Source organism: Carcharhinus amblyrhynchos, chromosome 17 (genome assembly GCF_965287045.1).
Source record: "Carcharhinus amblyrhynchos chromosome 17, sCarAmb.v2.hapA, whole genome shotgun sequence".
In the NCBI taxonomy this organism is placed as follows: Eukaryota; Metazoa; Chordata; class Chondrichthyes; order Carcharhiniformes; family Carcharhinidae; genus Carcharhinus; species Carcharhinus amblyrhynchos.
Window position 1 is genome coordinate 55,791,131 of NC_137340.1, and position 27,087 is coordinate 55,818,217.

At 50.1% G+C, this 27,087-nt stretch overlaps 1 protein-coding gene across 1 annotated transcript in view; it reads right to left on the bottom strand.

Moving 5' to 3' along the window:
- Nucleotides 1-8,452: 8,452 nt before the first annotated feature.
- The window catches only part of LOC145354267 (inactive pancreatic lipase-related protein 1-like), a 30,350-nt gene continuing 11,715 nt past the window's right edge, over nucleotides 8,453-27,087 (bottom strand). The window contains exons 9-14 of the mRNA XM_080205356.1: nucleotides 24,697-24,816; nucleotides 23,557-23,675; nucleotides 15,187-15,316; nucleotides 11,293-11,404; nucleotides 10,266-10,439; nucleotides 8,453-8,749 (exon numbers count right to left, since the gene is read on the bottom strand). Of these exons, the coding sequence (XP_080061482.1) occupies nucleotides 8,668-8,749; nucleotides 10,266-10,439; nucleotides 11,293-11,404; nucleotides 15,187-15,316; nucleotides 23,557-23,675; nucleotides 24,697-24,816 (737 nt within the window). The 3' untranslated portion in view covers nucleotides 8,453-8,667. The remainder of the gene's footprint in view (nucleotides 8,750-10,265; nucleotides 10,440-11,292; nucleotides 11,405-15,186; nucleotides 15,317-23,556; nucleotides 23,676-24,696; nucleotides 24,817-27,087) is intronic.

Genomic DNA, 27,087 nt, shown 5'->3' on the forward strand with positions numbered 1-27,087 from the left:
CCGGGACAATCTCACTGGGATCATCTCACCGGGACAATCTCACCAGGATAATCTCACCGCGATAATCTCACCGGGACAATCTCACCAGGATAATCTCACCACGATAATCTCACCGGGACAATCTCACCAGGATAATATCACCACGATAATTTCAACAGGATAATCTCACTGGGATCATCTCACTGGGATAATTTCACTGGGATAATCTCATCAGGATAATCTCTCCAGGATAATCTCTCCAGGACAATCTCACCAGGACAGTCTCATCGGGACAATCTCACCCAGATCCTCTCACCGGGATAATCTCACCGGATCATCTCACCGGGATCATCTCACCAGATCATCTCACCGGATCATCTCACTGGGATAATCTCCCCATCATAATCTCCCCAAAATAATCTCATTGCCATAGTCTCACCATCATAATCACTCTGGAATAATGTCATTACCATAATACCGCTGCAATAAACTCATTACAAAACCTCACCACCATAATCTCAGTGGAATAATATCACCAGAATAATCTCAATGCATAATCTCAACTTCATAATTGAACCACCTTCATCTCATTGTAATTGTCTCACTGTCATAATCCCTCTGCCATAATATCACCATAATAGTCTCACTACCATATCTCAACTGCCAAATTCTCACCGCAAAATCTTACTGCAATAATCTCACCAGGTTAATCTCACCACCATAATCTCACCGCAATAATCTGACTGTCATTATATCATTGCCATAATCTCACTGATAATCTCAACACCATAATCTCAACGGAATAATCACACTCCCATAGTTTCACCACCATTGTCTCATTGCCATAATCTCACCAGAATTATCTCACCGGAATAATCTCATCGCCATAATCCCACAACTACAATATCACTGAATAATCCCACTGCCATATTTTCATATTGTCAGACGACCACAAAATCCCACCACCAAAATCTCACCGAGATAAACTCGCCATCACTATCTTTACACCATTTTCTGGCTGTCATAAAATCACCACCAGAATATGACCAAAGTAATCAACACCATAATCTTGCTGCCACAACCTTTCACCATAATGTCACCAGAATAATCTCAATCTCATAATCTCACTGAACAAATATTATTTTGATAATTTAATCACTGTAATTTCATTGCCAAAATCTCACTTTCATAATCTCACCACTAGAAACTCATGCCATAATCTCACTGCCCATAAACTCCCTACCATAATCTCACTGGAATAAACTCACTGCAATAATCTCAGAAAAATTTCACGGCAATAATCTCACCAACATCATCTCACCATAATCTAAGGTAGTGTCTTGAGATGGATAGAAAGCTGGTTAGCAGACAGGAAGCAAAGAGTTGGCATAAATGGGTCTTTAATAGTGACTGTTGAGGTTCAACAGGGAACTGTGCTGGGACCGCAGCTGTTCACATTATATATTAATGATTTCAAAAAGGGAACTAAGTGTATTAATTAAAGGGAACAAAATCACAACAGTTGGACAGCACAGTGGTTAGCATTATTGCTTCACAGTGCCAGGGACCCGGGTTCGATTCCCAGCTTGGGTCACTGATAGTGTGGAGTTTGTATGTTCTCCCCGTATCTGTGTGGGTTTCCTCCGGGTGCTCCAGTTTCCTCCCACAGTCTGAAAGACATGCTGGTTAGGGTGCATTGACCCAAACAGGTGCTGGACTGTGGAAACTAGGGGAATTTCACAGTAACTTCATTGCAGTATTAATGTAAAGCGCTACTTGTGACTAATAAATAAACTTTAAAATGATAAATTCTCCCTCAGTGTCAGAGGGATTAGTGGGGTAATTATGTGGGATTACAGGGTCTGTGTGGGTTTATCATCGGTGCAAACTCAATGGGCCAAATAGCCTCCTTCTGCATTGGAGGGATTCTATGATTCAATAGATAATCTCAGCATCATCACACCACCAGTATAATCTCACCGGAGAAATTTGACTGCCATAGTCTCATCAATCGTAAAGTCACCATCGTAATCTTAACATCATAGTCTCACCACAGTTATTGCACCAGAATAATCTCAGTGCTATAATATCAACATTTAAATCTCACAGGAATTATCTCATCACCATAATCTCACTGCCATAAAGAAAACACTATCACCAAAATTATCTCAAACTCATAATCAAAATGTTATGTTGATAATCTCACTGCCATATTATCAACACCATAATTTTACCATTGTAATCTCAGCAGGATAGATAATATCGCTATTATAATCACACTGCCGTAATCTCACCAGAATAAGATCACACCATAATCTCAACATTACAATCTCACCAAATTAAGATCATTGCCATAAACAAACTATCATAACCTCACCATCATAATCTCATTGGAATGATCACACCACCATTATCTCAGCAGAATTATCTCACCAGAATAACAACCTTTAGATAATCTCACCACCATAATCCCACTGGAATAATCTCAAAGAACAAACAAAGAACAACACAGCACGGGAAACAGGCCCTTCGGCCCAACGAGCCCACGCCGCCATTTCAACATTGTGAGTCCCTTCTCCACCCACGAACCTTGTCTGCACTTCTGGCACTCCACATTGGAAACCAGATTGAGGGGAGACTAATTAGAGACACTGCCATAATCTCACCACCACATGGACAAAAGAGCTGAATCCAGGGGTGAAGTGAGAGTGATAGCCCTGGACATCAAGGCCACATTTAACCAAGTGTGGCATCAAGGACCCCCAGTGAAACTGGAATCAATGGGTATCAGGGGGCAAACTCTCTGCTGGTTGGAGTCAGACCTGGTACATAGGAAATGGTTGTGGTTGTGGGGGGTCAGTCATCTCAGCTCCAGGACATCTCTGCAGGAGTCCCTCAGGGGAGTGTCTGAGGCCCAACCATCTTCAGCTGCTTCATCAGTGACTTTCCCTCCATCATAAGGTCAGAAGCAGGGATGTTCCCCAATGATTGCATGATGTTCAACAACATTCGCAACTCCTCAGATACTGAAGCAGCCCATGTTCAAATGCGCCAAGATCTGGACAATAACCAGGTTTGGGCTGACAAGTGGCAGTAACATTTGCACCAGACAAATGCCAGGCAATGATCATCTCCAATAAGAGACACTCTAACCACTGCCCCTTGACATTCAGTGGTGTTACCATCACTGAATGTCCCTTACTGTCAACATCCTTGGGGTTACCATTGACCAGAAGCTCAACTGAACCCACCACATAAACACAGTGGCTACAAGAGCAGCTCAGAGGCTGGGAATCCTGCAGAGAGTAACACACCTCTCACTTTCTCTCAGAGGCCAATTGGCCATTTATTAAATATTGATTCTTGTTCAAATGGCAAAGTGATTAGATTAAGTCCTCACCTTCCTCACGACACACCTTCAAATAGCTGCTCAAGGATACTACTCAGAGCTGATCTGTAACTTCAAAAGCTTTTAAAAGGTCAGTTTGTACTGGGAGCCAGTCAGTCTGAGGCCCAGTTATTTATAGAAAGCCCTGTATCAGGTAACCCCATTCACAGAGCACAGCCACTCACTCAGCAAGCTCGCAGTCCCAGCTCCAACCCTGGCTGCAATGGTCAATGATCCTGAGGCCCATTCAGCACCTCCACACGGACATTGCCATTCTCCCCATGGGCAGCAAAACAATGCCCTCATTTATGCATGACCCACGTTGCCCACATTTCTCTCGTTCTGTCTTTGTTTCATTCCTTTTGTCAATCTGCTTCTCTCTCCTCTCTATGCTGCATTCTCTCTCTTTCCCTCGATGGACAGAATTATAATCTCCTTGTTGATGGGCTTGGAAGTTGGAAGGTTGACAGAACCACCTGGCTGGGAATTGGGAGGATGCCGGAATCCTCCGTGCCATCGGTTTGTCAGTGACTGGGAGACTCGAGATCATCCACCTGCTGGGAGTCCCATTGGGCAGTGTAAGATGCCAAAAAGACCAGCTTGCTGCCTCCATTTATGTTATCATCGATGCTAGGACTCACTGCCACTTGCTCATCCAGTGAAACCTGCCAATTGCCTGGCACTCTCTGAGGGGACACAGGGAGGGCACGCCTGTCACTCCCACAGCAACGACACTGCCTGCACTCCCTGACTGCCCCCGCCCCACCAGCACCTGCCTGGCAGACCCCAGCGGCCTGCCCAACACCACAACACCAAGCTCTGGGGTGCCCACTCTAACAATTGCTGCTACTCAGCTGCCAGGTGGCTTTGGACAGCTGCCCTCCTGAACTGAGAGGACAGTCTGGGTGGTAGAGAGTTGGGTCCAGCTGGTCTCCTGCCACACTGGTGCCCATGTCGCTAGAGCAGTGTCAGATACTGTGGTCAGTACCCACTGGCAGGACTTAAACTGCAATAGAAGAATTCAACCATTTCCTCTCTCTCACTCCATCTGTCTTTCTCTCCTTCTATCTCCCTCTACCTTCCCCACTGTTTCTTTCTTCTGTCTACATCTCTGTTTTCTCTCTTCCCCCTCAGTCACTCTATTTCTCTTTCCCTCTATATTGCTCCCTCTCTGTCCCTTTTGTGGATCTGTCTGCCTCAGGCTGATGACTGCCACTCACAACAGATTGTCAGTGACTCACTATCAGTTAGAAATTTAATAAGTTTTATATCAGTCACTTTGAAAAATGCACTAATCAATAAAAAACAGCTTATCTGCATTTCAAACCCGTCTCCGTGCTGACAGCCAGAAAGCTCACAGCATAATCAGTCTGATACTTCAACTTTCTCCGTCTCGCACACAGCGAATTTCCATTCACTGTCAATCTGTTACACATGATTAAGCTGTACCTGTCCTGGGAGTGTTTGATAGGGGGGACAGTGTAGAGGGAGCTTTACTCTGTATCTAACCCCGTGCTGTACCTGTCCTGGGAGTGTTTGATGGGGACAGTGTAGAGGGAGCTTTACTCGGTATCTAACCCCGTGCTGTACCTGTCCTGGGAGTGTTTGATGGGGACAGTGTAGAGGGAGCTTTACTCTGTATCTAACCCCGTGCTGTACCTGTCCTGGGAGTGTTTGATGGGGACAGTGTAGAGGGAGCTTTACTCTGTATCTAACCCCGTGCTGTACCTGTCCTGGGAGTGTTTGATGGGGACAGTGTAGAGGGAGCTTTACTCTGTATCTAACCCCGTGCTGTACCTGTCCTGGGAGTGTTTGATGGGGACAGTGTAGAGGGAGCTTTACTCTGTATCTAACCCCATGCTGTACCTGTCCTGGGAGTGTTTGATGGGGACAGTGTAGAGTGAGCTTTACTCTGTATCTAGCCCCGTGCTGTATCTGTCCTGGGAGTGTTTGATGGGGGACAGTGTAGAGGGAGCTTTACTCTGTATCTAACCCCGTGCTGTACCTGTCCTGGGAGTGTTTGATGGGGACAGTGTAGAGGGAGCTTTACTCTGTATCTAACCCCGTGCCGTACCTGTCCTGGGAGTGTTTGATGGGGGACAGTGTAGAGGGAGCTTTACTCTGTATCTAACCCCGTGCTGTACCTGTCCTGGGAGTGTTTGATGGGGGGACAGTGTAGAGGGAGCTTTACTCTGTATCTAACCCCGTGCTGTACCTGTCCTGGGAGTGTTTGATGGGGGACAGTGTAGAGGGAGCTTTACTCTGTATCTAACCCCGTGCTGTACCTGTGCTGGGAGAGTTTGATGGGGGGGACAGTGTAGAGGGAGCTTTACTCTGTATCTAACCCCGTGCTGTACCTGTCCTGGGAGTGTTTGATGGGGGACAGTGTAGAGGGAGCTTTACTCTGTATCTAACCCTGTGCTGGGAGAGTTTGATGGGGGGACAGTGTAGAGGGAGCTTTACTCTGTATCTAACCCCGTGCTGTACCTGTCCTGGGAGTGTTTGATGGGGACAGTGTAGAGGGAGCTTTACTCTGTATCTAACCCCGTGCTGTACCTGTCCTGGGAGTGTTTGATGGGGAGAGTGTAGGGGGAGCTTTACTCTGTATCTAACCCCGTGCTGTACCTGTCCTGGGAGTGTTTGATGGGGGACAGTGTAGAGGGAGCTTTACTCTGTATCTAGCCCTGTGCTGTCCCTGTCCTGGGAGTGTTTGATGGGGACAGTGTAGAGGGAGCTTTACTCTGTATCTAACCCTATGTTGTTTGAGAAGTCTGTTTAAACACAAATCTGCCTCTATTTGACAGGTCAAAAACTCAAGCAGAGATTTTTCTTTAGTCCTTAGCCATGTCCATCCAATGTGTTATTCTCAGATTATGCATGATGAATATTAGTTGATGCATTGCCAGTCACCTGAGGACAATGTGGCTCTCTCTGAAAAGTCATATAATCCCACAGTCTGACACATTTGCAGCTGTCTGCTTCACAAATAATGTCGAGTAAATGTTTAGTACAAAGTAAGAACACTACAATGCATGGAAAGCTTTCAGAAGCTTTGTCGATCTTCCGTCAAACTTTAATATTCCTGTGAAAAGCCCAAATTAAATTGAAGCAGAATTGAATTTCAATCCAGTTAGTCATTGGTGGGATCACTCACTCCCATTTCATAGAATATTCCAACCTACTCCATAGCTATAAAAACTAGATAATGCAAACCCATTCCCATTCACTCCCACTATCCACAATCCCAATGGATCAAACCCATTCCCATTCACGCCACTGTCCCCAATCCCAATGGATCAAACCCATTCCCATTCACTCCCACTGTCCACAATCCCAATGGATCAAACCCATTCCCATTCATGCCACTGTCCCCAATCCCAATGGATCAAACCCCTTCCCATTCACTCCACTGTCCCCAATCCCAATGGATCAAACCCCTTCCCATTCACTCCACTGTCCGCAGTCCCAATGGATCAAACCCATTCCCGTTCACTCCACTGTCCGCAATCCCAATGGATCAAACCCCTTCCTGTTCACTCCCACTGTCCCCAATCCCAATGGATCAAACCCCTTCCCGTTCATTCCCACTGTCCACAATCCCAATGGATCAAACCCGTTCCCGTTCACTCCCACTGTCCCCAATCCCAATGGATCAAACCCCTTCCCGTTCACTCCCACTGTCCACAATCCCAATGGATCAAACCCGTTCCCGTTCACTCCCACTGTCCACAATCCCAATGGATCAAACCTGTTCCCGTTCACTCCCACTGTCCAAAATCCTAATGTATCTAAACCCCTTCCTGTTCACTCCCACTGTACACAATCCCAATGGATCTAAACTCCTTCCTGTTCACTCCCACTGTGCACAATCCCAATGGATCTAAACCCCTTCCCGTTCACTCCCACTGTACACAATCCCAATGGATCTAAACCCCTTCCCGTTCACTCCCACTGTCCACAATCCCAATGGATCTAAACCCCTTCCCGTTCATTCCCACTGTCCACAATCCCAATGGATCAAACCCGTTCCCGTTCACTCCCACTGTCCACAATCCCAATGGATCAAACCTGTTCCCGTTCACTCCCACTGTCCGAAATCCTAATGTATCTAAACCCCTTCCTGTTCACTCCCACTGTACACAATCCCAATGGATCTAAACGCCTTCCCGTTCACTTCCACTGTACACAATCCCAATGGATCTAAACCCCTTCCTGTTCACTCCCACTGTACACAATCCCAATGGATCTAAACCCCTTCCCGTTCACTTCCACTGTGCACAATCCCAATGGATCTAAACCCCTTCCCGTTCACTCCCACTGTGCACAATCCCAATGGATCTAAACCCCTTCCCGTTCACTCCCACTGTACACAATCCCAATGGATCTAAACCCCTTCCCGTTCACTCCCACTGTACACAATCCCAATGGATCTAAACCCCTTCCCGTTCACTTCCACTGTACACAATCCCAATGGATCTAAACCCCTTCCCGTTCACTCCCACTGTACACAATCCCAATGGATCTAAACCCCTTCCCGTTCACTCCCACTGTACACAATCCCAATGGATCTAAGCCCCTTCCCGTTCACTCCCACTGTACACGACCCCAATGAATCAAACCCCTTCTCATTCACTCCCACTATTCAAAATCCCAATATAACCAAATCTCTTCCCATTCACTCCCACTGTCCCCAGTCCCAATGGATCAAACCCATTCCCATTCACTCCCACTGTCCACAATCCCAATGGATCAAACCTCTTCCCATTCACTCCCACTGTACACAATCCCAATGTATCTAAACCCCTTCCCGTTCACTCCTACTGTACACCATCCCAATGACCCATTAATTGGTCACCTCCTGACTGTTCCACGTTATTCCATGTTGTTCAGTGTAATCTGTAAATTGACTGTTGCAATTCTATTGAATAATGAGATTAGCCAATGAAGGAGTAGCTTTTTTATTTGATTAATTCAGAATTTTAGATCAAAGTGAATCTGCCAGTGAGGCTTGCTGACTGCATTTGTAACCAGGTATCTCCTTGGTTCTAAAGGAGGGACATTGGTTCGGACACAGTGATGTTTTTACACAGTGATGCTGGACATATTTCCTGACATTGGCATATCCCGGATCAAAAATATTGGATCAAACTCCGTGAAGTTGATGCTTTTTGTGCCCCCATCCTTACATTCCAAATTTCCCAGGACAATTTGCAGAAACATTCCGGTTGTCATGGTGAGAGGTGGAGCCTGAGTTTTGCTTCGTTGTCTAAGAGATTTGGGTCCGGATGGATCGGCACAGCTCACAGCAGCTCCGAGTCGGCACAGGGTGTCAGGGTTTGTAAGGTCTCCTCCGCAACCACGTCATTCCCACAAAAACGGAAACTACCAGGAGAAAAAAAGGAAGAAGAATTACAGAATTCATCCAAAACTGTTACTTCCAGCCTTAGACAACATCAAACCTATTGACCCTCTGACAGTGCGGCACTCCCTCAGCACTGACCCTCTGACAGTGCGGCACTCCCTCAGCGCTGACCCTCTGACAGTGCGGCACTCCCTCAGCGCTGACCCTCTGACAGTGCGGCACTCCCTCAGCACTGACCCTCTGACAGTGCAGCACTCCCTCAGCACTGACCCTCTGACAGTGCGGCACTCCCTCAGCACTGACCCTCTGACAGTGTGGCACTCCCTCAGCGCTGACCCTCTGACAGTGCGGCACTCCCTCAGCACTGACCCTCTGACAGTGCAGCACTCCCTCAGCACTGACCCTCTGACAGTGCGGCACTCCCTCAGTACTGACCCTCTGACAGTGCGGCACTCCCTCAGCACTGACCCTCTGACAGTGCGGCACTCCCTCAGCACTGACCCTCTGACAGTGCGGCACTCCCTCAGCACTGACCCTCTGACAGTGCGGCACTCCCTCAGTACCGACCCTCTGACAGTGCGGCACTCCCTCAGTACTGACCCTCTGACAGTGCGGCACTCCCCCAGTACTGACTCTCTGACAGTGCGGCACTCCCTCAGCACTAACCCTCTGACAGTGCGGCACTCCCTCAGCACTGACCCTCTGACAGTGCGGCACTCCCTCAGCACTGACCCTCTGACAGTGTGGCACTCCCTCGGTACTGACCCTCTGACAGTGCGGCACTCCCTCAGCACTGACCCGCTGACAGTGCGGCACTCCCTCGGCACTGACCCTCTGACAGTGCGGCACTCCCTCGGCACTGACCCTCTGACAGTGTGGCACTCCCTCGGTACTGACCCTCTGACAGTGAGGCACTCCCTCAGCACTGACCCTCTGACAGTGCGGCACTCCCTCAGGACTGACCCTCTGACAGTGCGGCACTCCCTCAGCACTGACCCTCTGACAGTGCGGCACTCCCTCAGCACTGACCCTCTGACAGTGCGGCACTCCCTCAGCACTGACCCTCTGACAGTGCGGCACTCCCTCAGTACTGACCCTCTGACAGTGCGGCACTCCCTCAGCACTGACCCTTTGACAGTGCGGCACTCCCTCAGTACTGACCCTCTGACAGTGCGGCACTCCCTCAGCACTGACCCTCTGACAGTGCGGCACTCCCTCAGCACTGACCCTCTGACAGTGCGGCACTCCCTCAGCACTGCCCCTCTGACAGTGCGGCACTCCCTCAGCACTGACCCTCTGACAGTGCGGCACTCCCTCAGCACTGCCCCTCTGACAGTGCGGCATTCCCTCATCACTGACTGTGTAGCGTCAGTGAAGATTCTGGGTTGTTGTTTGGTGCAGGATCCTCTGAGTGGAGGTTGGTGATCTGAGTTAATGTTGTGATCCTTGGTGCTGTAACCCCTGGTGAGTGTGGCTTCTCCCGGTGTCACCCATTCCCTTCCACAAGCTCCGAGTCTCTGATTTGCAGTCACTAACCTGGCCCGGTTCCTGGTTCCTGGCCGTTCCAATGTGATACTGGTTGCTCCCAGTTTTGGGTGGAATATGCTAATCAGGTTATTGTTCCACAGGAACTTCACTTTGGTAACTTCACCCACGTCCAGTTCGATATCAACCAGTGCCCAGTACGTTCTCTTTGGGTGAAGTTTCGTTCTGGAGAAAGTCAAATCCCCACATAAGATTCAAACTTAGAACTGGAGCTGAAAGATCAATGAGTGATCCAGTGATCCAGTCATCAGCTCACTGTATGATCCAATGATCATGTTGTCGGTTCAATTATGATGTAGTGATCCACTGGACAGCCCACAGTGTGATCCAGTGATCCACTCACTGTATGATCCAGTGAACAGCTAAACAGTTCACTGTGTGATCTAGTGATCAAGTGACAAGTGAAACAACCCATTGTGTGATCCAGTGACCATGTGATAAGTTAAACAGCTCACTTGTGATCCAGTGATCCTGTGGAGGCTGGCCGTGTGGTTCACTGATCCAGTGATTAGCTCACTGTGTGATCAAGTGATAAGCTAGACAGCTCATTGTGTGATCAAGTGATCCAGTGACCAGGGAAACCGTTCACTGTGTGATCAAGTGATCCAGTGACTGATGAAACTGCTCACAGTGTGATCCACTGAACAGCTCACTGTGTGATCTAGTTAGACAGTTCTCTGGGTGATCCAGTGATCAGTTGAACAGTTCTGTCTAATCCAGTGATCCAGTGGACAGTTGAGGCCTCCAGCTCAGAGATGGAATGTGATAACTGCCCCCAGCAGAATGGGTGGGAAATCCCAGTCTGAGCCGAGGCGGTGAATAATCGTAGATCCGATATTGGTGAGACATTCCATGAATGGGTGGAATATTTGAATGAAGTTATTAAGAATGAAAATGAATTACTCCAGTGTTTAATAACCAGACAATGAATTATTAACAGGAGACCGGTGCTGATGTCACAACGGTTGTAATAAGGAGATGATGTCGACTAAAGATTCTTGCTCAGACCAACACTTACTTGACGACAGGATGTTGGCGGCTGTTTCCCTTGGTCCCGTACAGAGCGACAGACACAACTCCGGACACTGGGTGTTTGCCGGAGAGAGTCACAGACACATTGTAACGCCAACCTGGCAGAGAGGACAGGAGAGAAAGCATTCAGTCACATTGAGAGAGAGGGGGCACTGAGAGGGGGCACTGAGAGAGAGGGGGCACTGAGAGAGGGGGGCACTGAGAGAGAGGGGGCACTGAGAGAGAGGGGGCACTGAGAGAGGGGGGCACTGAGAGCTGAGAGAGAGGGGGCACTGAGAGGGGGCACTGAGAGAGAGGGGCACTGAGAGAGAGGGGGCACTGAGAGAGAGGGGGCACTGAGAGAGAGGGGGCACTGAGAGAGAGGGGGCACTGAGAGAGAGGGGGCACTGAGAGAGAGGGCACTGAGAGAGAGGGGGCACTGAGAGAGAGGGGGCACTGAGAGAGAGAGGGCACTGAGAGAGAGGGGCACTGAGAGAGAGGGGGGCACTGAGAGAGGGGGGCACTGAGAGGGGGCACTGAGAGAGAGGGGCACTGAGAGAGAGGGGGCACTGAGAGAGGGGGGCACTGAGAGGGGGCACTGAGAGAGAGGGGCACTGAGAGAGAGGGGGCACTGAGAGAGGGGGGCACTGAGAGGGGGCACTGAGAGAGAGGGGGCACTGAGAGAGAGGGGGCACTGAGAGAGAGGGCACTGAGAGAGAGGGGGCACTGAGAGAGAGGGGGCACTGAGAGAGAGGGGGCACTGAGAGAGGGGGGCACTGAGAGGGGGCACTGAGAGAGAGGGGCACTGAGAGAGAGGGGGCACTGAGAGAGAGGGGGCACTGAGAGAGGGGGGCACTGAGAGGGGGCACTGAGAGAGAGGGGGCACTGAGAGAGAGGGCACTGAGAGAGAGGGGGCACTGAGAGGGGGCACTGAGAGAGAGGGCACTGAGAGAGAGGGCACTGAGAGAGAGGGGGGCACTGAGGGGGGGCACTGAGAGAGAGGGCACTGAGAGAGAGGGGCACTGAGAGGGGGCACTGAGAGAGGGGGGCACTGAGAGAGAGGGGGCATTGAGAGAGGGGGGCACTGAGAGGGGGCACTGAGAGAGAGGGGCACTGAGAGGGGGCACTGAGAGAGAGGGGCACTGAGAGAGAGGGGGCACTGAGAGAGAGGGCACTGAGAGAGGGGGGCACTGAGAGAGAGGGGGCACTGAGAGGGGGCACTGAGAGAGAGGGCACTGAGAGAGAGGGCACTGAGAGAGGGGGGCACTGAGAGAGAGGGCACTGAGAGAGAGGGCACTGAGAGAGGGGGCACTGAGAGAGAGGGCACTGAGAGAGGGGGGCACTGAGAGAGAGGGCACTGAGAGAGAGGGGGCACTGAGAGAGAGGGGGCACTGAGAGAGAGGGGGCACTGAGAGAGGGGGCACTGAGAGAGAGGGCACTGAGAGAGAGGGCACTGAGAGAGAGGGCACTGAGAGAGAGGGGGCACTGAGAGAGGGCACTGAGAGAGGGCACTGAGAGAGAGGGCACTGAGAGAGAGGGGGCACTGAGAGAGAGGGGGCACTGAGAGAGAGGGCACTGAGAGAGGGGGCACTGAGAGAGAGGGCACTGAGAGAGAGAGGGCACTGAGAGAGAGGGGGCACTGAGAGAGGGCACTGAGAGAGAGGGCACTGAGAGAGAGGGCACTGAGAGAGAGGGCACTGAGAGAGAGGGGGCACTGAGAGAGAGGGGGCACTGAGAGAGGGGGGGCACTGAGAGAGGGGGGCACTGAGAGAGGGGGGCACTGAGAGAGAGGGCACTGAGAGAGGGGGCACTGAGAGAGAGGGCGCTGAGAGAGAGAGGGCACTGAGAGAGAGGGGGCACTGACTCTTACTCTTCTGAACGCCAGTGGATATAAATCTAACCTACCCAACCTTTTCTCAAAGGCAACCCACCCATTCCTGTATTCACCTGGTAAACCCTCTCTGAACTGTTTCTAACACATTTACAACTCTCCTTAAACAAGGAGACCAAAACTGTACACAATCCTCCAGATATGGGCTAGAATTTTACATTCCTGTCCACCACGGGAATCGGAATGGGAAGGGGTGAACCATAACAAGATCTGCTGACCACGGGTGGGATTTTACAGTTTCAGGATGAGTGAGGCCATAAATTCCCACCCAGATTCTCAATAATGCCCTGTACAACTGCAGCATAACCTCACTACCTTTGTATTCAATTCCCCTCACAATAAGTGATAACATTCTGCTAGTTTTCCCAATTACTTGCTGCACCCGGTACACTTGCCTTTTGTGATTCATGCATTGGGACACCCAGATCCCTCTGCATCTTAGAGCTACTCAATCTCTCACCATTGAGATAATTAGCTTTTTATTCTTCTGGATAATTTCACATATATCTACATTATACTACATTTGATGGATTTTTGCTCTCATTTAATCTGTCTCTGTCTTTTTATAACCTCTTATGACCTCTTCACAATTTACTTTCTGACCTATCTCTGTGTTATCAGCAAATTTAGCAACCATATCTTCAGTTCCATCATCCAAGTCATTTATAGAAATGTTACGGCCCCAGCACTGATCCCTGTGGCACTCCAATTGTCACACCCTGTCACCCAGAAAATAACCTATCCATGATTATCTTTGGTTTGTTGTTAGTTAGCCAATCTGATAATCATGCCAATTTGTTACCCCTACACTCTGAGCTTCTATTTTCCACAATAACCTTTGATGTGGCACCTTATCAAATGCTGTCTAGAAATTTAAGTACGTCCACTGGTTCCCCTTTATCCGCAGCACACGGACGCCTTCAGAGAACGCCAATAAATTGGTGAAACGTGATTTCTCTTTCACAAAACCATGTTGCCCGATTGCCTTGAATTTTTCCAAGCTCCCTGCGACATCTTTAATAATAGCTTCTAACATTTTCCCTCAACAGATGTTAGACCAACTGGCCTGTAGTTTCCAGCTTTCTGTCTCCCTCCGTCTTTGAATAAAGGAGTTACATTTTCTATCTTCTATTCTACTGTAACCTTCCCCGAATCCAGGGATTATATCAACATATCCCAACAAAAGCAAAATACTGTGGATGCTGGAATCTGAAACAAAAACTGAAAATGCTGGAAAATCCCAGCAGGTCTGACAACACCTGTGGGGAGAGAATAGAGCCAACGTTTCAATTGTGGATGGCCCTTCATCAGACACTCTGACAAAGGGTCATTTAGAGTTGAAACAAAGAACAAAGAACAACACAGCACAGGAAACAGGCCCTTCGGCCCTCTATTCTCTCTCCATCGACCTGCTGAGATTATCCAGCATTTTCGCTGTTTGTCTCACATCAACTATCTCACTCGCCACTTCTTTCACCGAGGGTAAAGTCCATCTGGACCTGGGGATTTGTCAGCCCGCTGACCCACCAACTAGCTCAGTATCACTTCCCAGTGACTGGAATTTTCCTGAGTTCCTCTCTCCCTTCCTGTTCCTGGTTTACAGTTATTTCTGGGATACTGCTTGTATCAAGCTGGCACGGTGGCACAATGGGTCAGCACTGCTGCCTCACAGCGCCAGGGACCTGGGTTCAATTCCCAGCTTGAGTTACTGTCTGTGTGGAGTCTGCACGTTCTCCCCGTCTCTGCGTGGGTTTCCTCCGGGTGCTCCGGTTTCCTCCCACAGTCCGAAAGACATGCTGGTTAGGGTACATTGGCCGTGCTAAATTGTCCCTTACTGTCCTGGGATGTGTAGGTTAGAGGGATTAACAGGGTAAATGTATGGGGATAAGGACTTGGTGAGATTGTTTTCAGTGCAGACTCGATGGGCTGAATGGCCTTATGATCCTCCGCAGTGAAAACCAACTCAAACATGCAGTAGGACAGTGTGTGACGATACAGTTCCATACTCACGTCCAAAGGGGCTGGCGTCCCCAGTCTGAAGGTAGAATTTCTGGTGCAGGAGGCCAGGGGCAGGTCGATAAGCCCCAATTTTGTATCCCATGGTGGGGCAACCTTCCGCTGGGCAGGAAAAGCATTTATCCTGAAGTGATCACAAGTTGTAATTACTACACATCCCCATACACCACAACACAGTCCCATACACCAGCACACATCCCAATACACCAGCACACATCCCCATACACCAGCACACAGTCCCATACACCAGCACACAGCCCCATACACCAGCACACAGTCCCATACACCAGCACACAGCCCCATACACCAGCACACAGCCCCATACACCAGCACACATCCCCATACACCAGCACACAGTCCCATACACCATCACACAGTCCCATACACCAGCACACAGTCCCATACACCAGCACACAGCCCCATACACCAGCACACAGTCCCATACACCAGCACACAGTCCCATACACCAGCACACATCCCCATACACCAGCACACAGTCCCATACACCAGCACACATCCCCATACACCAGCACACAGCCCCATACACCAGCACACAGCCCCATACACCAGCACACAGTCCCATACACCAGCACACAGCCCCATACACCAGCACACAGCCCCATACACCAGCACACAGTCCCCATACACCAGCACACAGTCCCCATACACCAGCACACAGTCCCATACACCAGCACACATCCCCATACACCAGCACACAGTCCCATACACCAGCACACAGTCCCATACACCAGCACACATCCCCATACACCAGCACACAGTCCCATACACCAGCACACATCCCCATACACCAGCACACATCCCCATACACCAGCACACAGTCCCATACACCAGCACACATCCCCATACACCAGCACACAGCCCCACACACCAGCACACAGCCCCATACACCAGCACACAGCCCCATACACCAACACACAGCCCCATACACCAGCACACATCCCCATACACCAGCACACAGTCCCATACACCAGCACACATCCCCATACACCAGCACACAGTCCCATACACCAGCACACAGCCCCATACACCAGCACACAGTCCCATACACCAGCACACATCCCCATACACCAGCACACAGTCCCATACACCAGCACACAGTCCCATACACCAGCACACATCCCCATACACCAGCACACAGCCCCATACACCAGCACACATCCCCATACACCAGCACACATCCCCATACACCAGCACACAGCCCCATACACCAGCACACAGCCCCATACACCAGCACACATCCCCATACACCAGCACACAGTCCCATACACCAGCACACATCCCCATACACCCGCACACATCCCCATACCCCAGCACACAGTCCCATACACCAGCACACATCCCCATACACCAGCACACATCCCCATACACCAGCACACAGTCCCATACACCAGCACACATCCCCATACACCAGCACACATCACCATACACCAGCACACATCCCCATACACCAGCACACAGTCCCATACACCAGCACACATCCCCATACACCAGCACACATCCCCATACCCCAGCACACATCCCCATACCCCAGCACACATCCCCATACACCAGCACACAGCCCCATACAACAGCACACAGTCCCCATACACCAGCACACAGTCCCATACACCAGCACACATCCCCATACACCAGCACACAGTCCCATACACCAGCACACAGTCCCATACACCAGCACACATCCCCATACACCAGCACACAGTCCCACACACCAGCACACACTCCCATACACCAGCACACAGTCCCATACACCAGCACACATCCCCATACACCAGCACACAGCCCCATACACCAGCACACAGCCCCATACACCAGCACACAGCCCCACACACCAGCACACAGTCCCATACACCAGCACACAGTCCCATACACCAGCACACAGTCCCATACACCAGCAAACATCTCCATACACCAGCACACATCCCCATACACCAGCACACAGTCCCATACACCAGCACACAGCCCCATACACCAGCACACAGTCCCATACACCAGCACACATCCCCATACACCAGCACACATCCCCATACACCAGCACACAGTCCCATACACCAGCACACATCCCCATACACCAGCACACATCCCCATACCCCAGCACACATCCCCATACACCAGCACACAGCCCCATACAACAGCACACAGTCCCCATACACCAGCACACAGTCCCATACACCAGCACACATCCCCATACACCAGCACACAGTCCCATACACCAGCACACAGTCCCATACACCAGCACACATCCCCATACACCAGCACACAGTCCCATACACCAGCACACAGTCCCATACACCAGCACACAGCCCCATACACCAGCACACAGTCCCATACACCAGCACACATCCCCATACACCAGCACACAGTCCCATACACCAGCACACATCCCCATACACCAGCACACAGTCCCATACACCAGCACACATCCCCATACACCAGCACACAGCCCCATGCACCAGCACACAGCCCCACACACCAGCACACAGCCCCACACACCAGCACACATCCCCATACACCAGCACACAGCCCCATACACCAGCACACAGTCCCATACACCAGCACACAGTCCCATACACCAGCACACATCCCCATACACCAGCACACATCCCCATACACCAGCACACAGTCCCATACACCCGCACACAGTCCCATACACCAGCACACAGCCCCATGCACCAGCACACAGCCCCACACACCAGCACACAGCCCCACACACCAGCACACAGCCCCATACACCAGCACACAGTCCCATACACCAGCACACAGTCCCATACTCCAGCACACATCCCCATACACCAGCACACAGCCCCATACACCAGCACACAGCCCCACACACCAGCACACATCCCCATACACCAGCACACAGTCCCATACACCAGCACACAGTCCCATACACCAGCACACATCCCCATACACCAGCACACAGTCCCATACACCAGCACACAGTCCCATACACCAGCACACATCCCCATACACCAGCACACAGTCCCATACACCCGCACACAGTCCCATGCACCAGCACACAGCCCCATGCACCAGCACACAGCCCCATACACCAGCACACAGCCCCACACACCAGCACAGAGTCCCATACACCAGCACACAGTCCCATACACCAGCACACAGCCCCATACACCAGCACACAGTCCCATACACCAGCACACAGTCCCATACACCAGCACACAGCCCCACACACCAGCACAGAGTCCCATACACCAGCTCACAGTCCCATACACCAGCACACAGTCCCATACACCAGCACACAGCCCCACACACCAGCACACAGTCCCATACACCAGCACACAGTCCCATACACCAGCACACATCCCCATACACCAGCACACATCCCCATACACCAGCACACAGTCCCATACACCAGCACACAGTCCCATACACCAGCACACAGCCCCATGCACCAGCACACAGCCCCATACACCAGCACACAGCCCCACACACCAGCAGAGTCCCATACACCAGCACACAGTCCCATACACCAGCACACAGACCCATACACCAGCACACAGTCCCATACACCAGCACACAGCCCCATGCACCAGCACACAGCCCCATACACCAGCACACAGCCCCATACACCAGCACACAGCCCCATACACCAGCACACAGCCCCATACACCAGCACACAGCCCCATACACCAGCACACAGTCCCATACACCAGCACACAGTCCCATACACCAGCACACAGTCCCATACACCAGCACACAGTCCCATACACCAGCACACAGTCCCATACACCAGCACACATCCCCATTCGCTTTCCTTGAGCATTGTGAACAATCCCAGGAACCAAACACAATAGGATCTCCGGAGGCTAGCAATGTGTCCATCAGCCTGGCTCCATACAGCCCTGCCCTGGAGCTCAGAGTGCAGTAGCCCAGCCAATAGACACAGGGAATTCCTGGGGATAGTTGGCAGGTGGAGGCAGAGATAGAAACTCTCCGGCAGTTACCTCAGTTACAGCTGGCACGGTGGCACAGTGGTTAGCACTGCTGCCCACAGCACCAGAGACCCAGGTTCGATTCTTGGTTTGGGTCACTGTCTGTGTGGAGTCTGCACATTCTCCCCATGTCTGCATGGGTTTCCTCTGGTTTCCACCCACAGTGCGAAAGACGAGCTGGTTAGGGTGCACTGGCCATGCTAAATTCTCCCTCAGTTTACCCGAATAGGCACCGGAGTGTGGTGACTAGGGAATTTTCACAGTAATTTCATTGCAGTGTTAATGTGACAATAATAAATGAACTTTAAAACTTTAATTTGAGCAAGACAACATTTCTGGATCAGTTTTGTGAGTTTCCTGACAAATCCAGGCTGGGTTAGTCACTGTCCCCTTCCAGTAGAGTCAGTAAATATCTAAAGCCAGATAACGAGGAGCTGGAGGGTGGTCTCAGTGCGGAGGGTAGCTGGAATGTGTGAGAGGCATTGAGAACATCTCAAACCTCGGGAAAACCTATTGGAGTTTCGAGGGGAGTATCCGACAGCTCACTGGCACCACCTGGTGGCAACAAGAAACCTTTCAGAATCATTCAGAAGATCTGAGCCTCCCTAAGTAAATAAACCTCCAACACTGAGTTATTAAATATGAAGAACGATTATCCTCATTGATCGATCCTGAAATATACAATTATTGCCCTTGTCTTTATGCTTCACACAGTGGGACACCAAGCTTGAGTATTTGGTAAATCAACGTTCGGGATTCCCCTGGGAGACAGTGGTCAGAGTTCGGGATAACCCTGGGAGACAGTGGTCAGAGTTCGGGATTCCCCCGGGAGACAGTGGTCGGTTCTCGGGATTCCCCTGGGAGACAGTGGTCAGAGTTCGGGATAACCCTGGGAGACAGTGGTCAGAGTTCGGGATTCCCCTGGGAGACAGTGGTCAGAGTTCGGGATTCCCCTGGGAGACAGTGGTCGGTTCTCGGGATTCCCCGGGAGACAGTGGTCAGAGTTCGGGATTCCCCTGGGAGACAGTGGTCAGAGTTCGGGATTCCCCTGGGAGACAGTGGTCAGAGTTCGGGATTCCCCTGGGAGACAGTGGTCGGTTCTCGGGATTCCCCGGGAGACAGTGGTCAGTGCTCAGATTCCTTGGGAGACAGTGGCCAGAGTTCAGAATTTTCCTGGGAGATAGTGGCCAGAGTTCAGGATTCCCCTGCGAGACAGTGGTCGGTTCTCGGGATTCCCCGGGAGACAAATCTCTGGAATTCTCTGCCCGTTGAAGTGGTGGAGGCTGCCTCGCTACATATTTTTAAGTCGCGGGTTGATGGGTTTTTGATAAGAGAGGGGATTAAGGGTTATGGGGAGAGGGCGGGAAGGTGGAACTGAGCCACAACAGATCAGCCATGATCTTATTGAATGGCGGGGCAGGCTCGATGAGCTAGATGGCCTACTCCTGCTCCTATTTCTTATGTTCTTATGACAGTGGTCAGTGCTTGGGATTCCCCGGGAGACAGTGGTCAGTGCTCAGGATTTCCCCGGGAGATAGTGGTCAGTTCTCGGGACAGGATGAGTACAATGTCACCATTGGATCCACAGGTGGAAAGTGAGGAATATCCCATAATGACAGTCACCCCCAAAAATGGCAGACAGCATCAAGCAGCTCAGTAAGATCCACTGTAGGAGACACCATTTCCCCACAGTGCACCTTGACACAGAAAAGAGTCTTTGTAAATATTTTACATAAAAACTTGGAAACTTGGAGCAGGAGGAGGCCATTCGGCCCTCCCAGCCTGCTCCACCATTCATTTTGATCATGGCTGAGGATCAAATTCAATATCCTGATCCCCTCCCCCCTACCCCCCCATCCCTTTATCCCTTTAACCTCAAGAGTTACATCTAATTTCTTCTTGAAAACATTCAATATTTTGGCCTCAGCTACTTTCTGTGGGAGTGAATTCCACACATTCACCACCCTCTGGGAGAAGAAATTTCTCCTCACCTCAGTTCTAAAAGGTTTCCCCCTTATCCTCAAACTATAACCCTGGTTCTGGACCCCCCCACCATCGGGAACATTCTTTCTGAATCTACCCTGTCTAACCCTGTTAGAATTTTATAAGTTTCTATCAGATCCCCTCTCACTCTAAACTCCAGTGAATATAATCCTAACCCACTCAGTCTCTCCTCATATGACAGACCTGCCACCCCAGGAATCAGCCTGGTAAACCTTCACTGTACTCCCTCTATAGCAAGGACATCCTTCCTCAGACAAAGGAATTAAGGGTTATGGGGAGAGGGCGGGAAGGTGGAACTGAGCCACGACAGATCAGCCATGATCTTATTGAATGGCGGGGCAGGCTCGAAGGGCTAGATGGCCTACTCCTGCTCCTATTTCTTATGTTCTTATGTTCTTATAAGGACACCAAGACTGCACACAATACTCCAGGTGTGGTCTCACCAAGATATAACTGCAGCCTTGTTGGTTCCTCAACATATTAATCCAGAAAACCTTTCCATACACACTCCAGAAATTCCTCCTTTACGATATTGTGACGAATTTGATTTGCCCAATCTATATGCAGATTAAAGTCACCCATAATTACAGAAGTTCCTTTATTACATGCATCTCTAATTTCCTTTTAATGCCATCCCCAACATCACCACTACAGTTTGGGGGTCTGTATACAATCCCCAGTAATTATTTTTGCCCCTTTGTGTTTCTCAGCTCTACCCATACAGATGGTCGGAGCTAATGTTATTCCTCACTATTGTGTTAACTTCCTCTTTAACCAGTAATGTAACTCCACTGCCTTTTCCATTTTGCCTGTCCTTCCTAAATGCTGAATACCCCTGGACGTTCAATTCCCATCCCTGGTCACACTGCAGCCATGTAATATACAAACCATTAAAAACAGGAAAATATAAATCTATATCTAACCCCGTGCTGTACCTGTCCTGGGAGTGTTTGATGGGGACAGTGTAGAGGGAGCTTTACTCTGTATCTAACCCCGTGCTGTACCTGTCCTGGGAGTGTTTGATGGGGGGACAGTGTAGAGGGAGCTTTACTCTGTATCTAACCCTGTGCTGTACCTGTCCTGGGAGTGTTTGATGGGGACAGTGTAGAGGGAGCTTTACTCTGTATCTAACCCCGTGCTGTACCTGTCCTGGGAGTGTTTGATGGGGGACAGTGTAGAGGGAGCTTTACTCTGTATCTAACCGCTGTAACTGTCCTGGGAGTATTTGATGGGGGGACAGTGTAGAGGGAGCTTTACTCTGTATCTAACCCCGTGCTGTACCTGTCCTGGGAGTGTTTGATGGGGGGACAGTGTAGACGGAGCTTTACTCTGTATCTAACCCCGTGCTGTACCTGTCCTGGGAGTGTTTGATGGGGGACAGTGTAGAGGGAGCTTTACTCTGTATCTAACCCCGTGCTGTACCTGTCCTGGGAGTGTTTGATGGGGGGGACAGTGTAGAGGGAGCTTTACTCTGTATCTAACCCCGTGCTGTACCTGTCCTGGGAGTGTTTGATGGGGGGACAGTGTAGAGGGAGCTTTACTCTGTATCTAACCCCGTGCTGTACCTGTCCTGGGAGTGTTTGATGGGGACAGTGTAGAGGGAGCTTTACTCTGTATCTAACCCCGTGCTGTACCTGTCCTGGGAGTGTTTGATGGGGGACAGTGTAGAGGGAGCTTTACTCTGTATCTAACCCCGTGCTGTACCTGTCCTGGGAGTGTTTGATGGGGGACAGTGTAGAGGGAGCTTTGCTCTGTATCTAACCCTGTGCTGTACCTGTCCTGGGAGTGTTTGATGGGGACAGTGTAGAGGGAGCTTTACCCTGTATCTAACCCCGTGCTGTACCTGTCCTGGGAGTGTTTGATGGGGACAGTGTAGAGGGAGCTTTACTCTGTATCTAACCCTGTGCTGTACCTGTCCTGGGAGTATCTGGTGGAAACACACACAGACACAGGGAGAATGTGCAAGCTCAACACAGATAGAATCATAGAATTCCTACGATGCAGAAGGAGGCCATTCAGCCCATTGAATCTGCACCGATCATAATCCCACCCAGGCCCTTTTCCCCTAACCCCACATATTTACCCTGTTGACAGTAAGATCAATTTAGCACGGCCAATCAACTTAACCCGCACATCTCTGGAATGTGGGAGGAAACCAGTGTATCCAGAGGAAACCCACGCAGACACATACAGACTCCGCACAGATAGAATGCAGAAGGAGGCCATTCGGCCCATTGCATCTGCACCCAATCAGACAAGGAAATCTTTCTAAATCCATGTTGGAATGATTTTCAATCCGTTATGTTGATCCTGTGAATTGGGGTGAAGATTTCAATTTGATTTCTGGAGTTTGATTTGATGAGTCGATGTTGCAGAGTGAAGTACTTACTGCCCGAAATTCATTCTCATTGCCACAGGGAAAGGCCAGGAAACCACCCGGCGACGAAACACTCTCCGAGTAATATCGAACTGCCCGGAAATGGTTGCAGGAGAGAAAGTTCTTTGTTCCTGAGGAAGGAAAATATCTCCAACTCATCGTTAAACTCAAGTAGCTGAGAGGTTCCTGCTCTGGGTGCTGCCAGCTCAGTCTCAACAAGGTATGGCTCTGGGACCTTCCCCAGCTTAAAATCAATAATAAACTAGGAAGGAAGCTCCCACTTTCCAGAAAGTTCTATATTGATTGCTGGAGATGATGAGACTGCGCTCTGAGGAAGGATGGTTACACACAGCTTTACAGTCCCTGGTTAATGGATAGTCATTGATAGGATGTAGCTGTCTCTGGCTGGATGGGGGATTACTGACCAGTGATAAACGGGGTAGTTTTCTCACTCCTTTCAGTGAACCAGTGAAGATCCCTCAGCTTACTGTTCACCTGGACTCACATCTGAGAAGCTGACCAGGCTTGGATAACAAATCACCCTCCCAGAGAATCAGACCTGAATTTCCCACAGTGAGGACAGAGCCTCCCAACCACCAGGGACACACACAGTGAGGACAGAGCCCCCCACCCAGCAGGGACACACACAGTGAGGACAGAGCCCCCCACCCAGCAGGGACACACACAGTGAGGACAGAGCCCCCCATCAGGGACACACACAGTGAGGACAGGACCACCCACCCAGCAGGAAGAAGGAGCTTGCTGCACATTGACCCAGATTCCTGCTCTCCATCACTGGCTGGAGTCAGATTTGAACCCAGACCCTGTGAGTCTGAGTTAGGACCACCTCCTCCTTCAGTCACCGGATTGCTCCAGATTGGGATGAGTGTTGGGAATCGAGGGGACAGGGAAGGGGAGATCCCTCATTGTGACACAAACACTTTAACCATTCCCCATTGCACATTTCAGCATGAATTCAATGGGCTGAATGGACTCTGCCGGAGCTGCCGTGAATTCCTGACTCTGGGAATGTCTCGCTCTCTGCAATGACACTTCATTTTTATTGACAGGATTGGCTGCTTCTGAGTGCCCATTTCCTTGGCAATGTGGAGAATTCCCACAGCAGTGACACTCACTCCATATGGAACTCACCTTGCCAGATCCCATCAATGTCCAGGATGGATGACAGGATGTTCTTGCTGCAGCCTGGCATATTCTCACCCCCGTTTGGGTAAAAATCCACATGTCCACAAGGCTGAATCATCCCGAAACCTGGAACAGGAAACAGGTAACCAGACTGGTCAATGCTGTTTGGTTATCACACACACAGTTCAGAGGCTGGTTTGGTTGACCAATAACTGTTTATGAATGACACACTGAGCAGATATACAGGATACAGTTCTCACACCAACTTCTACCAAACTCTACTAAACTCGGCCAATCCCATGGGACTCTCGACATCGTAATGCGGGCGATTCTATTTCCCCAGTCCCTCATTAACCCTTACAATCCCAAACAGCCCAATACTACACCTCCCTATTATTGGCAATGATCTTTGTGTGCTGTCCCCTCACCCCCAGATGCAGATAGTGTGGGGGATTTACCAATCTTCCAGATCTCATTCTTTTGAAGATTGGTGGAATGTTAGTTTCAGTTTCCTTGGGCTGATGTTAGTCTGGAGTTTAAGATGCGGTAATTGGTGTTTCAAATACTCGCCTCTCAATATCTCATTCACTTTCTGGTGCTCCTCAGTGGTGCATTTTTCTTTGTTGATAATCTGTCTTCCTCGGTCAGATCCCATGGGCTTATCGCTCTCATTGCAGAGTGAACACTGGCTGTGTTCATTCGTTGACTGGTCTCAGGTGTTTGATTTCAATGGGGTCCACCACAATCTTCCTGGAAGTTGAAAGTTTACTGTATTTGTATGTTCCCCCTGCCTTGAGCTCAGCCTGCAGTTTGGCTGCTAATGCAGTTCTCAGTTTGTTAATGGGCACTGGGCTTTTTCTTAGTGAGTTGATGATCACTTCTTTCCTGGTCCAGGATCGATTTCCCGTTGCGTGTGTGAGTTTAACATTCCGGTTTTGTTACTGTAGTTTTTCCGAGTTCTGTCACAGCAACTGCTTGACTCTAAAGTTCTGTTGTTCCTCCGTCTCCTCTGCATCTTCTGTTTCAAGTTTGTTGATGCTCATCTGGAGCTTTGGCCAGTCCATTGGTTCTGTCTACACTTCCTGCTGCCTCAGAAAAGCAGCCAGCATAACCAAGGACCGCCCCAAACCCCACCCCCACGTACCCCAGACATTCTCTCTTCCACCTTCTTCCTTCGAGAAAATGATGAGAAATCTGAGGTCACGTACCAACCGACTCAAGAACAGCTTCTTCCCTGCTGCTGTCAGACTTTTGAATGGACTTAACTCGGATTAAGTTGATCTCTCTCTAAACGCTAGCTATGACTGTAACACCACATTCTATACTCTCTCCTTTCCTTCTCTATGAACAGTATGTTTTGTCTGTAAAGCGCGCAAGAAACAATACTTTTCACTGTATACTAATGTATGTGACAATAATAAATCAAATCAAATCAAATTCAAATATTTTCTGCTGTCTGTGAAGGAGATTGAGCAAGAATGAACTGAAGTCCCAGTCAGGACTATCAGCAGAGCTGGATCTCGTGGGGGTCACTGACTCAGTGTAGTTGGTGACAGTGGCTATTTCATCATTCTTTTGCCGTTTTGGGAATGCTGAAGGACGCACAGGAGGTAAAAGGGTTTATTGTGGATGATCCCGGGAGTGGTTTTCGAGTCATGTTTTTGTCTGGGAGTTTTTTTTTGGTCTGTTTATTTTAGTCACAAGTAAGGCTTACATTAACACTGCGATGAAGTTACTGTGAAATTCCTCTAGTCGCCACACTTTGGCACCTGTTTGGGTCAATGCACCCTAACCAGTGCATCTTTTGGATTGTGGGAGGAAACCGGAGCACCCGGAGGAAACCCACACAGACACGGGGAGAATGTGCAAACTCCACACAGACAGTGACCCAAGCCGGGAATCAAAGCCGGGTCCCTGGTGCTGTGAGACAGCAGCGCTAACCACTGTGCCACCATGCCACCTATATTGGAGTCTTCTGGGACTATACAGTGGTGTGTTTATAACCAGAGGTCTTTTGGTTCTGATTCCTGCACCGACAGCCACACTGACTCCTGTGGTTAATCTGAAATTCGCAAGGTGACCCTTTACAGATGTGTCAGTATTGCAAATCCATCTTCTAGGATTCCTTTATTGTTGCTGGGCAGTTTTTTAATGTAGCTTAACATTCTCATGGACTTGTCTGGGATCCTCTGCGTGTTTCGAGGTTTTGGACTTAGCCATTGTTCTAAAATGTCCCAGCTGGTCTCAGTGAAAGCACTGCACAGCGATTGGTGGAAACTGCTCATGCCCTATGGGTTCCTTGGACACCACTGCACTGACACACTCTACCACCATCTAGCGTCACCCTTGGGCATTGCTCTCCTTGCCCTGGAGAGTCCTTGTTCTTTAGGAGCTGGC